Here is a 14,204-nt window from a genome sequence, read left to right on the forward strand (position 1 = left end):
TGATCCTTGGGATACTGCATTAGTTTTATGAGCCTTTAATGTAATAATGCACGCAATGAACACTTTGGAAATGGAATATTATCTCTGCGATGTAGAAAATGTCTTTGTAAAACACTCTTTCATCCCTGTGCTCAATGAACAATGTTGAGTAAATACCCAATTCGCTCGTGTTTTAGAGCCACATTCCACTCACAAAAGAAAATTACGCATTAGAATGTTTAGTCAATACTGTGAGGTATAATAGTTTATTGATTTGGTTGCTCTGAACATTTTTTTTTATAAGTAACCACTCTTGTTTCTCTCTCTCTGTGCAGGTAACCGGTAGGATGGTAGCAGGGGAAGTGAGTGGGCACAGCTTCCTGGTGGCATGCTGGCAGCCCATTCTGATCTTGATGCTGGGCACGGTGCTGTCCGGCTCCGCCACAGGCTGCCCGTCACGCTGCGAGTGCAACGCTCAGGAGCGCGCCGTCATGTGCCACCGCAAGAAGCTGATATCCGTTCCAGAGGGGATCCCGCTAGAAACCAGACACCTAGACCTTAGCAAGAATCGGATGAAAACCATCAACCCGGACGAGTTTTCCGCCTTCCCGAACCTGGAAGTGTTGGAGCTCAATGAAAACACCATCTCGTCCATCGAGCCGGGCGCTTTTAACAACCTCTATGGCCTGCGGGCTCTGGGACTTCGCAGTAATAAACTAAAGCTCATTCAGCTGGGAGTGTTCACAGGGATCAGTAACCTAACAAATCTGGATATCAGTGAAAATAAGATCGTCATTCTGCTGGACTACATGTTCCAGGACCTGTATAACCTGCGTTCTCTGGAGGTGGGGGATAATGATCTCGTCTTCATATCCCATCGGGCATTTCACGGCCTCAGCAGCCTCGAGCAGCTCACGTTAGAAAAGTGCAACCTGACCTCTGTCCCGACGGAGGCGTTTACGCACCTCCACAGCTTGGTCACGTTGCGTTTACGGAACCTCAATATCAACAGTATCAGAGACTACAGTTTCAAACGGCTGTACCGCCTCAAGGTGTTGGAGATCGCCAACTGGCCCTACCTGGACACCATGACCACCAACTGCTTGTACGGATTGAACCTCACGTCCCTGACGATCACTAACGCGAACCTGACGGCGATTCCGTACTTGGCTTTGCGGCATCTGGTGTATCTTCGGTTCCTCAACATGTCCTACAATCCCATCCAGATTATTGAAGGGAACCGGCTTCATGACCTTCTCCGGTTGCAGGAGTTCCACCTGGTGGGTGGTCGGCTGATGATGATAGAGACCTACTCCTTCAGAGGCCTCAACTACCTCAAAATCCTCAATGTGTCCAGCAACTCACTGACCACCCTGGAGGAGTCGGTATTCCATTCGGTGGGCAACCTGGAGACCCTCGCACTGCATGATAACCCGCTGGCTTGCGATTGTCGTCTGCTCTGGGTTTTCCGACGCCGGTGGAGGCTCAATTTCAACCGTCAGCAGCCCACCTGCGCGTCGCCGGAGTTCGTTCAAGGTAAAGAGTTTAAAGACTTCCCTGATGTCCTTCAGCCCAATTATTTTACTTGTCGCAAGTCAAGGATTCGAGACCGCAAGCAGCAGAGAAAGTTAATCGATGAGGGCACCACTGTCCACTTCGTGTGCCAGGCGGACGGAGACCCGACACCCGTTATCATGTGGTTGTCCCCACAGAAACAGTTCATCACCACCAAAACGATAGGACGGCTGACGGTTTTCCCAGACGGGACCCTGGAAGTGCGCTACGCTCAGATTCAAGACAACGGCACGTACGTGTGCATCGCTAGCAATGCGGGTGGAAACGACACGGCTTTGGCCCACCTCCACGTTCATAGTTACTCCCCAGACTGGCCTAGTCAACCCAACAAAACCTTGGCATTCATCTCCAACCAACCAAACGACAACGGAGCCAATGGAACGAAAGCGATGGTCCCGTTTCCGTTTGATATAAAGACGCTTATCATCGCCACCACCATGGGTTTCATCTCCTTCCTGGGCGTGGTTCTGTTCTGCCTAGTTTTGCTTTTTCTGTGGAGCAGAGGCAAAGGGAACAGCAAACACAACATTGAGATCGAGTACGTGCCGCGCAAGTCGGACGCTGGGATGAGCAGCAGCGGTGCAGACGCCCCTCGGAAATTTAACATGAAGATGATATAACCGAGCCCGGGAGCTCAAAAGACCCTTTTAACGACAGACTCATAAAGACAAAAACGAAATTCCCTGCCTGAACGACCTCCCCAAAGAGGAGACGTGTTTTTTCCTCTCTTAACTTTAAAGACGGATGTAAGGCACATGGGTTGCGCTTTTTGTTCGGCGGTGGACTTGAGAGGGGAGGAAAATTCTCCTCGCGCGCGATGGCCGCTTTAATTCAGCCTACGGGACCAATATCTTCTCGAAGGATATGTTTTAAAACATTGTTCCTGTGGATTTCTATATGGGCGAAAATATGAAACAAAATCTTTTGTGTCGACCTCCAGAATGGAAAGGCAGAGCATCCTTCTAACTGTGTTCCTGCTGCCTGCATCCTTTTTGTTTGTTTGTTATTTGTTTAACCCATCCGTTTTTTGTTTTTTACTAAAATCAATAGTTTTGACAGAGTAGAAAAATCAGGGGTGAAATTCACATTAACAAAACTAACAGTTGCCCAAATACGTCTTATTTTGTGAAAAATAATAGATATGTTTTGTCTGTTGAATGCCATTCCAGCCATATAGTTCTAGAAATGCTTTTACTCTTCCTTTCTTTCTTTTGTATCTGTACTCTGGTTTTAATTTTTCTTTGGCATCCGTGTTGTAGATGTATTTGTTGGCTAAATCAAGAAAATTTATTAGAGGAGCAACGAAGCATCTGTAGTGACACCTGGATGAACAAGCACAGGTTGTTTAATGTTGGATTAAACAAAAGGAAAGGAAGCGAAAACGGCACAAATTTAATTTTTGTGTTTTGTTCAGAACAGCCCACAGCGAGCCTTGTGCCTGATCACGTTTGACCCCGACAATGCGTCGCCAGGTAGAACCCATCAATTCTTCTGTTAAACCTTTGAAAGCCCCAAAAGGAATGCTGAAGATGTGTAGCTGGGCTCGAGAGTGCGAGTCTCTGACAGACTCAATCATTTCATGAAAAGAGGAGAGTGTTAATGTGTTTGACAGCCCTCAATGACCCCCAGCGGCCGCCGCTGCTGGATCTCACACCTGTCTGTGGTGCTTAGATCTGTCTCGCTGTTTTTAGATCTGTCTGATGGCTCTTACACTTGTCTCGTGGTCTCAGATCTGTCGTTTGGGTCTTATGCTTGTCTTATGGTCTCAGACCCGTCTCGTGGTCTCAGATCTCCTCGTTGGTGCCCAAAGAAACGCTCGTTCTCATTATCGCATTATTTCAAAGTTCTCCAGCACTTCTAAGGAGGCAAATGGTGCTGATTTATGATGACAGATGAAAGCTGGCACACTCAGGGTGAATTCACTAAGAATGAGTTGCAGTCATTTCTAGCAGTTTTTATGTGCACAGACTATCGCTTTATCTGGCATACTTAGACATGTGGACACTTCCATACAGGCTCCAGGGCTGCGCACTGCAAAAAAAAAAATGTTTCATGTTTTCTAGGAAAAATATCGAAACATTCTCATATTCATGTTTGAAACAGGCAAAAAAAGATGAGATTTTGTACTAGAAAAATGCCAAAATGCAAAAAAAAGCATTTTGCAGTGCATGCACATTGAAGTTTTTGGGAGTGACAACTGCATTTAAATATGGAGGTAAATCCCTTAAATCAATATTTTGTGTGTATGCACTTATGCATTAAAATGTGGGGGGGGGGTTGTGAAATGTGAAATAAATATGGTTGCCACTACTCATTTTTGGGTGTGAATATGTCGACTATGACCAGAATAAGCAGAATACGTTACATTGGCTTGGTTCGGGAAAAATATGAACAGCATTATGAAATTACACCGTTATCTGTTGGTTTTTGAAGTAATCAACTAATTCAGTTGTTTTTCTTTTTTGCAATTTATTCTATTTTAATATTCAAGTTTCAGAAAAAAGACGGCGTGTACAAAAGGCCTGAACTGGATGCAATGAGACCTGTTTCCCGATTTCTGCATGTGACAAATTGGCATAAAACCTATTAAAAGTGAATGTGGTTGTCACTTCTGAAAAAAAATCATTTATTTGAATTCAGCACACAGAAGAAAGATTTAAATTCTGTCATTAGTTACTCTCTAGTTGTTCCAAATCTGTATGAATGTCTTTGTTCTGATGAACACAGAGAAAGATATTTGGACAAATGCTTGTAACCAAACAGTTCTTGGACCCCATTGACTACCGTAGTAGGAAAAACTACAATGGTCGTCAAAAGTGCCCCAGAACTGTTAGATTGCCGACATTCTTCAAAATATCTTCTTTTGTGTTTAACAGAACAAAAAATGATCAAGTCATTTTTCCTAACATGGGAGTCAATGGGGTCCAAGAACTGTTTGGTCATGAGCATTCTTCCAAATATCTTTCTCTGTGTTCATCAGAACAAAGACATTCATACAGATTTGGAACAACTGGAAGGTGAGTAAATGACAGAATTGTCCTATTCCTTTAAAAAAATAAAACTTTAAATAAATACAATTTTATTTGAAAAGCTTACATAAATATGCATTGAACAACATTGTGCGAACTGGTTTGCAGGTGGTTAGTGTAAGACGCAGGTTGAAATGTTACTGAAACGTCGCTGTTTAGTGAATTCACCCTGCTGTATTTCATGTGTAGCTAATCTGGCCCATAAGAAGCAGGTGATATCTTTGGGACACTGAGCTGTATTTGTGCACTTGATTTTTTTAGATCAGTTTCACCGCACTAAGCAGTTTGTACCATTGACTGACGCTGCGGATTGAGAACTGCACAGATGGTTCAACCCTTACGGATCCACTTTTAGAGCTAATCTGTAACACATCCACACACGCTCCTGAATCTCTCCGATCCTCTGCCTCTGTGCTCTACCTGCTGTTTCTATTCCATTATGTCAACAAAAAACATCTTTATCTGACCTTTGCCCTTTCCAACATTCAGCCCAGGATGATAATGTGCATTAATGTGGTCCATAATATTCTTTTATACTGGAAAATTGTCTAAAAAGGTGAAAAAAATCTAGTATGGAAAATGTTTAAATTGTTCTGTGCAATAAAGGTAATATGCATTTTCTTTTCGTTTTTTTAATTAACACAATTTTATTGATGTTGAATTGTTGAAAATATGGTATGTTGTATTAAACGATCTATGGACATTTTTTTACCAAAAGAAATGTGCCGTGTTTATTTTGCTGTGTGAAAGTATAAAATTATGATGGAAGACCAGGTAAATTACAATTATTTTTATAACTTAAAAACTTAAGGAAAAAAGTTAAATGTTGCATTAAAGCTTCTGCCATCATTTACTTACATTACTTTCTTTTTTCTTAAAGTTGACAAGCCAACTGTTTACAAAGGTCCTTTATAATGAATATGAAGGGGACCGGGGCCTGTCAAGGGCTATATATAAGGCTTAAAACTAAGAGCATCTTAAAGGCATCTTGAAGTCTATCACGTGACTAGCTTTGAGAGGAACGGATGAAATTTGAGTCATTATTCACAGTCAGGAGGCATTCGTTCTCACATCTTTGACCTGCGAATAATGACTTAAATTTCAGTCTTGTGTCTCACACAGAGAAATATCGGGTGACTTTAGAATATACACTCACCTAAAGGATTATTAGGAACACCTGTTCAATTTCTCATTAATGCAATTATCTAATCAACCAATCACATGGCAGTTGCTTCAATGCATTTAGGGGTGTGGTCCTGGTCAAGACAATCTCCTGAACTCCAAACTGAATGTCAGAATGGGAAAGAAAGGTGATTTAAGCAATTTTGAGCGTGGCATGGTTGTTGGTGCCAGACGGGCCGGTCTGAGTATTTCACAATCTGCTCAGTTACTGGGATTTTCACGCACAACCATTTCTAGGGTTTACAAAGAATGGTGTGAAAAGGGAAAAACATCCAGTATGCGGCAGTCCTGTGGGCGAAAATGCCTTGTTGATGCTAGAGGTCAGAGGAGAATGGGCCGACTGATTCAAGCTGATAGAAGAGCAACTTTGACTGAAATAACCACTCGTTACAACCGAGGTATGCAGCAAAGCATTTGTGAAGCCACAACACGCACAACCTTGAGGCAGATGGGCTACAACAGCAGAAGACCCCACCGGGTACCACTCATCTCCACTACAAATAGGAAAAAGAGGCTACAATTTGCACGAGCTCACCAAAATTGGACAGTTGAAGACTGGAAAAATGTTGCCTGGTCTGATGAGTCTCGATTTCTGTTGAGACATTCAAATGGTAGAGTCAGAATTTGGCGTAAACAGAATGAGAACATGGATCCATCATGCCTTGTTACCACTGTGCAGGCTGGTGGTGGTGGTGTAATGGTGTGGGGGATGTTTTCTTGGCACACTTTAGGCCCCTTAGTGCCAATTGGGCATCGTTTAAATGCCACGGCCTACCTGAGCATTGTTTCTGACCATGTCCATCCCTTTATGACCACCATGTACCCATCCTCTAATGGCTACTTCCAGCAGGATAATGCACCATGTCACAAAGCTCGAATCATTTCAAATTGGTTTCTTGAACATGACAATGAGTTCACTGTACTAGAATGGCCCCCACAGTCACCAGATCTCAACCCGATAGAACATCTTTGGGATGTGGTGGAACGGGAGCTTCGTGCCCTGGATGTGCATCCCACAAATCTCCATCAACTGCAAGATGCTATCCTATCAATATGGGCCAACATTTCTAAAGAATGCTTTCAGCACCTTGTTGAATCAATGCCACGTAGAATTAAGGCAGTTCTGAAGGCGAAAGGGGGTCAAACACCGTATTAGTATGGTGTTCCTAATAATCCTTTAGGTGAGTGTATACTTCTAATAATGCATTGTACGGGTCATGGCCATTGCCATTCATGAGAGATTGACAGCGCCAGTTGTAATTCACCTTCATTGTGAATGTTTCAGCTTTTGAACTCCGCAGACAAAAGATGGCAGAATTTTCTTTATGAACTCTGATAGTTAGTTTCAGTGGAATGTGAAGTTATAAGATCTGTGTGCTTTTGTCTGGCAATTTATTAACCATGGGACAGATGACATCTTGACTACTTTAAGGTGTCTTGGTTTTCAGAGATTAGTTGCTTGGAGTATTTTTTTTAAAGTTTTTAGAGCTTTGAGAGTGTACATTTAACTGTAGATAATACTGTCATCACTTAAAGACAGTGAAAGAGAGATCAGCGGCGGAGAAAATTATGGTTTTCTTTGGAGATACATAATCACCCGGAACTTCCCGGAATGAGGCATTCAGTCTAATTTATCAAATGAAAAGAAAATAACTGTTTTCAGTGTCATTCATTGGAGACTGACAAACAGAGAGATCCCGGAATCTCTTTTTCATGTTGTTTACATTTGTGATTTACTATGACAGACGCGTTTCATGATTCCGCTATAGAACCGAAGATTAAGATGTAATTATCCATTTGAAAGGCTCCCATCTGCATTCATGTAACATTGGTATTAACCACTTTAAAACGTTTAACTTGTTTTTTAAAGATTTTGTGTTGTGAACACAAGAAAATCAGGATTTAGGGATGCCCTCTTGACAGGGAGGATAGTTTCAGATAATGTAGAAAAACATATTTTTTCAGTAACACATTTAGTTTTTAAAGTTTTTAAACCCACCACCTATCAGTACTGTACAGTACACCACATTTTGCCCAAATTTGATTTGTACTGGGATTTAATTTTAAACCAGTGAGTTTTTATTAGGGCTGTCAAGCGATTGATCACGATTAATCCCATCCAGAATAAAAATTTGTGTTTACATAATAGCTATATGTCTGTGTAGTGTGTACTGTATTCATTTTGTATTTATAAACACATACACATACATGCATATAAAATTAAAAAATCAATAAACGTTTATATAATTTAAATTATTGGTTAATATAAATACATCTAAATATTTTGTAAATATACATGTACGTATGTGTATGTTTTTGTGTTTATGTTTATACAAAATTAATATGCAGAGTGTACGGAAATATTATGTAAACACAAACTTTTATTCTGGATGCGATTAATCTCAATTAATCTTTTGACGAGCCAATTTTTCATTAGATAAATCAGTGCCGATCACAGAGCATGTCACATTATATTGTGCTATACACAATAAACTAAACTGTCCAAATCAAATCAAATTGGCTTCAAGTCATTTTAATTTACAAAAGGTTGTCGAATAGTGAGTTTGGGCAACTTATAAAAATGTTTGATGAGTTGTACAAGTAATGTACAATATTTTAAAAATTAAAATTCAATTTTATTTATATAGTGCTTTTCACAATTTAGTTTCCAAACAGCTTTACATACATCAGTGTTTATTTTAAAGAGAAATAAATATAAGTAAATAAATGTCGCAAAATAAAAAAATACATGCTAATATTGCCATTTTTCTCAATACTGAAATAAATACTATTTTGAGTTGTTAACCAGAAGTATTACAGTATACATAATATTAACCCATATAAGTAATCATCCTTAAAATCATACTTTCACCTGGGTTATTTAAATATTATAATATGCATAAAAATTTAAATAGTGAGTTGAAATGAATTGTGAAGCCAATTTGTACTTAAAAATTTAGGGCAGAAAGACATTGCTTTTAATTCCATACTTGTTTTCTAAAAAAGTTTTTTAAACATTTTCACTGTTAATGTAGTCTTATAGTCTATTCTAGTACGTCAAGAAAGATGCTAAGAGCCATTTTTGTGGTTCTAGTTCATTCGCCACATTTAAAATGAATGGCTGCATTGCATTACGGGTTATGCAGTGTGCTATAAAAGTGCTGTGTACTGCATACTTGGTAACAGCATGCTGCTATGGAGGACTAAACCTGCAAAAATTATAAATAAATGAATGTATAAATAAATAAATATATAAACGAATAAATGTAATAATATGAAAATAAATACAGGAATGATTGGTTTGATAAAACAAAATAATTCGTTTTAGCTATTATTGATCTTAGCTTTAACTTTTCTTTTCATTTTTTAAATTGATTTATTATTTTTTTGTGTCCATTTTTAATTATTTTTAATTATTATTATTTATTTTTTTTAGATTATTTTATTTATCATTTCCTTTTATTTTTACATTTATTTATTTATACGTTTATTTATTTTTATATTTATTTATTATCGCATGTATTTATTTCCACTTTTATTTATTTATTCTTGAATTTATTCTTACTTTTCTGTGTCTTGTATGATAATTAGATGCGTTGGTCTTGCCTACTATTGGTTCAGCGTAGATTGAAGCGTTTGATCGATTACTCTTGTCTTGTTTTGGACTAACGTCACGTCACTCACTGATCGTTTGCTTCGTGTATAACGTTAAGTAACTATGGCGGGCGCACAATTAGCTAGAGAGTTACAGCATTTAGCCAATGAAGTCGATAACCATGCATCAAATGACTGTGTATCATTTAGATTAGGTGCGCTTATTGATGTTTTATTACAGATTGACGGCGAGATAAATGACAAAGTTCTTCCAAATCTGTGCGAGTCAGAGGATGCTAAGGTGGTGACCAAGTTCCGGTTACAGGTCCTCTGCCAAAGAGGATCATGAACGACCTCAGCAGATTCGTCGATTCTGAAAGCACAAGACGACTTGATATTAAGATGTCTAATAAACACAGACTTTCTTGTTACATGATTTTGACATTCTTGTTAAGATTGCAAATTATTGGTATGATCGCCCGTAACGGCTGAAGCGAGGTGAAAAAATAAAGCGATTTGACACGGGATTCGTACCCATACAATAAAGCGAGGCAGCATGTCACTACGGTAACAATCACACTAAGCTATTTCGCAATGCTAGCTGCTGCGGATCTTTGCAATAATATCAAGATGTCACACAACAATATGCAGCTGGATGAATCAAGGGAATATGCCCGTGTTAACTTGTGACCTCTGTGTTATTTATCTCTTATGGAATGTAGTTTACGAGTACCGTTTAGTAACCACGTCTTTTTAGAAGGAATGGTTTCCATTTGATGGCCCCTGTAGTGAAAGAACGATGCTCATTACTACCGTGTTAACTTGTGACTTAAGTTCACTATGTCTCAATTCATTTACATTATGTTACATCATGTTACATTAAATCTTTACGCTTTTTCTAACCGAAAGGCTGCTTATAACTATCACTTTGACAAAGCGTTAGCTTGCGACTTTGGTTTACAAGCTCATCTGTGTAGTTAAACCTTATTACATTTTGTGCTTTATGATTTTCACCAGTTGAACTGTAACGCCACCATAGCACCCTCTGACTCGCACAGACTTTGAATGTGCTGCAAAGAGGCTAACAACCGAGGGAGAACTTTGTCATTTATCTCGCCGTCAATCTGTAATAAATCATCAATAAATGCATCTAATCTGAATGACACATAGTCATTTGATGCATGGTTATCGACTTCATTGGCTAAATGCTGTAACTCTCTAGCTAATTGTGCGCCCGCCATAGTTACTTAACGTTATACACGAAGCAAACGATCAGTGAGTGACGTGACGTTAGTCCAAAACAAGTCAAGAGTAATCGATCAAACGCTTCAATCTACGCTGAACCAATAGTAGGCAAGACCAACCCATCTAATTATCATACAAGACACAGAAAAGTAAGAATAAATTCAAGAATAAATAAATAAAAGTGGAAATAAATACATGCGATAATAAATAAATATAAAAATAAATAAACGTATAAATAAATAAATGTAAAAATAAAAGGAAATGATAAATAAAATAATCTAAAAATAAATAATAATAATAATTAAAAATAATTTAAAAATGGACACAAAAAATAATAAATCAATTTAAAAAATGAAAAGAAAAGTTAAAGCTAAGATCAATAATAGCTAAAACGAATTATTTTGTTTTATCAAACCATTCATTCCTTTATTTATTTTCATATTATTACATTTATTCGTTTATATATTTATTTATTTATACATTTATTTATTTATAATTTTTGCAGGTTTAGTCCTCCATATGCTGCACGCAGTATGACCTACGTAATGCATGAAAAGTTAGTGTGCCAGCATACTATTTCAAGCCTCTGTCTTTGAGTCATCCTGACAGCACATACTTAGTGCACACGGGGGCATTTTAATGAGACGTTTTGTCATATTCGCACTGAATTTAATTGGGTCGACGTAATAATATGGGTCTAGTGGAGAGTGAGTGTAATTTTAATGTATTAATTGTCTCCTAACGTTTCTGTACCGAAGGCGAATGTGTTGCATAATTATTAAGCGTTTGTAGCTCTACCTCGACTGTGAGCTACACGCTCAGCACTTTAAAATGTCAAACATACTAGAGGAGACGTGTGAACAATGTTTAAAGACCTAAAATAAGCGAACAGCCTCCGGTCAGCGGTGACACGCATGTTAATTATGTTACTATTATGTTAATTTTGTCTGCAGGATAAACAAGCTTCTTTAAAGAGACCAAAGATCTTTATCACTGAAATCATCTTGTCATTTCACGTACAAAAAAAGTGCCATAATGTTCAGGACGTGGCGAGATTAAAGTACTGCGGTTGTACCATCTGATAGCATCACTGTATTATAGTGCTTAGTACAAGTCAGTTTGGGGGACTTTGAGAACATTTTAGACCCATTGAGGAGGGTGTATATGCACAAGCAGCTATAAATGTCACCATTCATTTCTTTAAATGCTCTGAGATACATTTCAGAAGGTTTTACAGAGTATAATAACTCCTGTGAATTGAGGTACAATTTTTTAATAAGAATATTTCTGTTCTCATTCAATTGAACATGCCGCATAATTTACTGTGATACAGATACGTCTGCCGGATTGCTTTGAGACATGAAAGGAATTTAAACTGCACTTTTTGGATCCGTCTCCATTCTGACACCGAGCTCTACAGAGGTTTCATTGTGTAAAGTAATCTGCGATTAATACACAGAGAGACGGAAACCCTCCGAAGGATTGAAAAGCTAACTATTTTAATGGCTTTCTTATGTAACCCGACGGTTTTACAATAGAGGTCGATTTAACCTATTTTAGTTTGTTTACATTATGTCTGCAAATAAACCATTACCTAGAGAAATTTACGACATACAAATCAATATAAGGTAAATATGTCACAATGCAGGTTCATTTATAAAACAAACGTGTGTTCAAGTGTTATTAGTATTTCTTTTCAGCTAAAAAAAACGTATACATTTTTTCTACTTTATGTATACTTAAAATTACATTTAAATGTATTCGACATGTACACTAACTTACAATTGACACGGAGTTCACTTAAAGAAAACATACAAGTATAATAAACTAGGAGTTTACTTCAAAGTGTACTTTCAGAAACTAACAAAAATGTGCTACAAGTAGTAAACTAGTAAACTAGTATAGCATGCTTATAAATGTGTTGTATAGTTGCACTACAAACTAAAAACCTAATTGTAAACTGTTGTCTACTCAATGTTTAGTACTGTTTACTTAGAAGACTATTTAGGTACTGTTAAAGTCATACTTAAAGCATACTTTCATAGACTAGAAAGTAGGACAATTTTGTCCAAAGTTGCATTGAAATAGTACACTACAAGTAGACTTGGTGTTCATTGATATAAGTATACCGTCTGCCAAATGAATAAAAAATGTGAGTATACTTACTGTATAATGTATGCTCAAAAATATACTTGAGCTTTCCTAAAGTGTACTTTACTTGTAGTTCATTGATATTGGTAAACTTGCTACATAAAGTATGCAAAAAATATATTTGCGCTTTACTTAAGTGTATTTTAATTGTAGTTAATTGATATTAGTATTCTTGCTATATAAAGTATGCTCAAATATACTCATGCTTTACTTAAGTGTACTTGTAGTTCATTGGTATTAGTATACTTGCTATATAAAGTATGCTCAAATATACTCATGCTTTACTTAAGTGTACTTGTAGTTCATTGGTATTAGTATACTTGCTATATAAAGTATGCTCAAATATACTCGTGCTTTACTTAAGTGTACTTGTAGTTCATTGATCAAAAATATACTTGAACTTTACTTAAGTGTACTTTATTTGTAGTTCGTTGATATTAGTATTTTACTATATAAAATATGCTCAAAAATAAACTAAATAATTACTGAAGTCTACTTGAGTGTACTTACTTTTGTAAGGGTTATTATAAGAGATACTGTTTACTGTAGGCACTTTTACACACTAAACCTGCTTAATTGCTGTAAAATTGTAAATATGACCTTTGAAGACACTAAAAAAGCTGCATAGATTCAACCCACAGTTGGGAAAAAGATGATCAATCCCAACCATTGATTTAAATTAACCTAGAAAACATCCATATTTGACCCAAAACCACCTAGCATTTTTACAGTAAAGTTATTCTTCAAAGAGTCTCTATGCAAGTTATTTTTACAAGCTATGCAACGTGACCGTCTGACGCCACCGTAACCGCTGACAGTTGGCTGTGATGTGATAAAAAGCGTGTTCTACGCCAACAAATGTTCATCACGTTACATTAGCCAGTACAGAATTAGACAGTGCTGCTCGCCTACGGCAAAATCCACAGATCTGAGATGCCTTTGAAAAGCGGTTTGCTCAACAGACATGTCTGTATCCAGTAAGGAACGCAGTCACTCAGGTGGGAGATGAGAGGCTAAAACACCTGCGCAGAGAGCAACACCTGCCAAACTAACAAAACTGAACCAAAACACCAAACGCTATTAAACCCGCTGAGAGGTCAGATATTTAAACGATTCCTTCTGTTGTTCAAGTCACGGTTAAAGATGCGTTTTTTGTTTGCCAATGACTCTGAGGTCGCAGTGTTTTGTCTGAAGCGTTTGGTGTCTGAACGCTTCCCTTTGATGTTGAAATGATCATGTTTTCTGTTCAGACACCTGCGCTGGTAGGAACACCGGTCACCTGGAGATGTTTTGTCCCAAAATGAAGTCAAACGTAGTCATGCAGTATCAGAAAACATCAGTTTGTTATCCAGCGCTGTTCAAATGCTACAAGGGGCATTGTGGATTGCCTTTCAAAACTGGAACTGGATTATGATTATCTTGATAAAGTGCTCTATCAATACTGTCAAA

General features: G+C 37.9%; 1 protein-coding gene across 1 annotated transcript; it reads left to right on the plus strand.

Moving 5' to 3' along the window:
• The first annotated feature begins 308 nt into the window (after positions 1 to 308).
• LOC130552222 (leucine-rich repeat and immunoglobulin-like domain-containing nogo receptor-interacting protein 1) lies at positions 309 to 5,288 on the plus strand. The gene has a single exon (XM_057330425.1). The coding sequence runs from the start codon at positions 327 to 329 to the stop codon at positions 2,172 to 2,174; it is 1,848 nt and encodes a 615-aa protein (XP_057186408.1). The 5' UTR covers positions 309 to 326; the 3' UTR covers positions 2,175 to 5,288.
• The last annotated feature ends 8,916 nt before the right edge of the window (positions 5,289 to 14,204 follow it).

This window comes from Triplophysa rosa, linkage group LG3 (assembly GCF_024868665.1).
Source record: "Triplophysa rosa linkage group LG3, Trosa_1v2, whole genome shotgun sequence".
NCBI lineage: Eukaryota > Metazoa > Chordata > Actinopteri > Cypriniformes > Nemacheilidae > Triplophysa > Triplophysa rosa.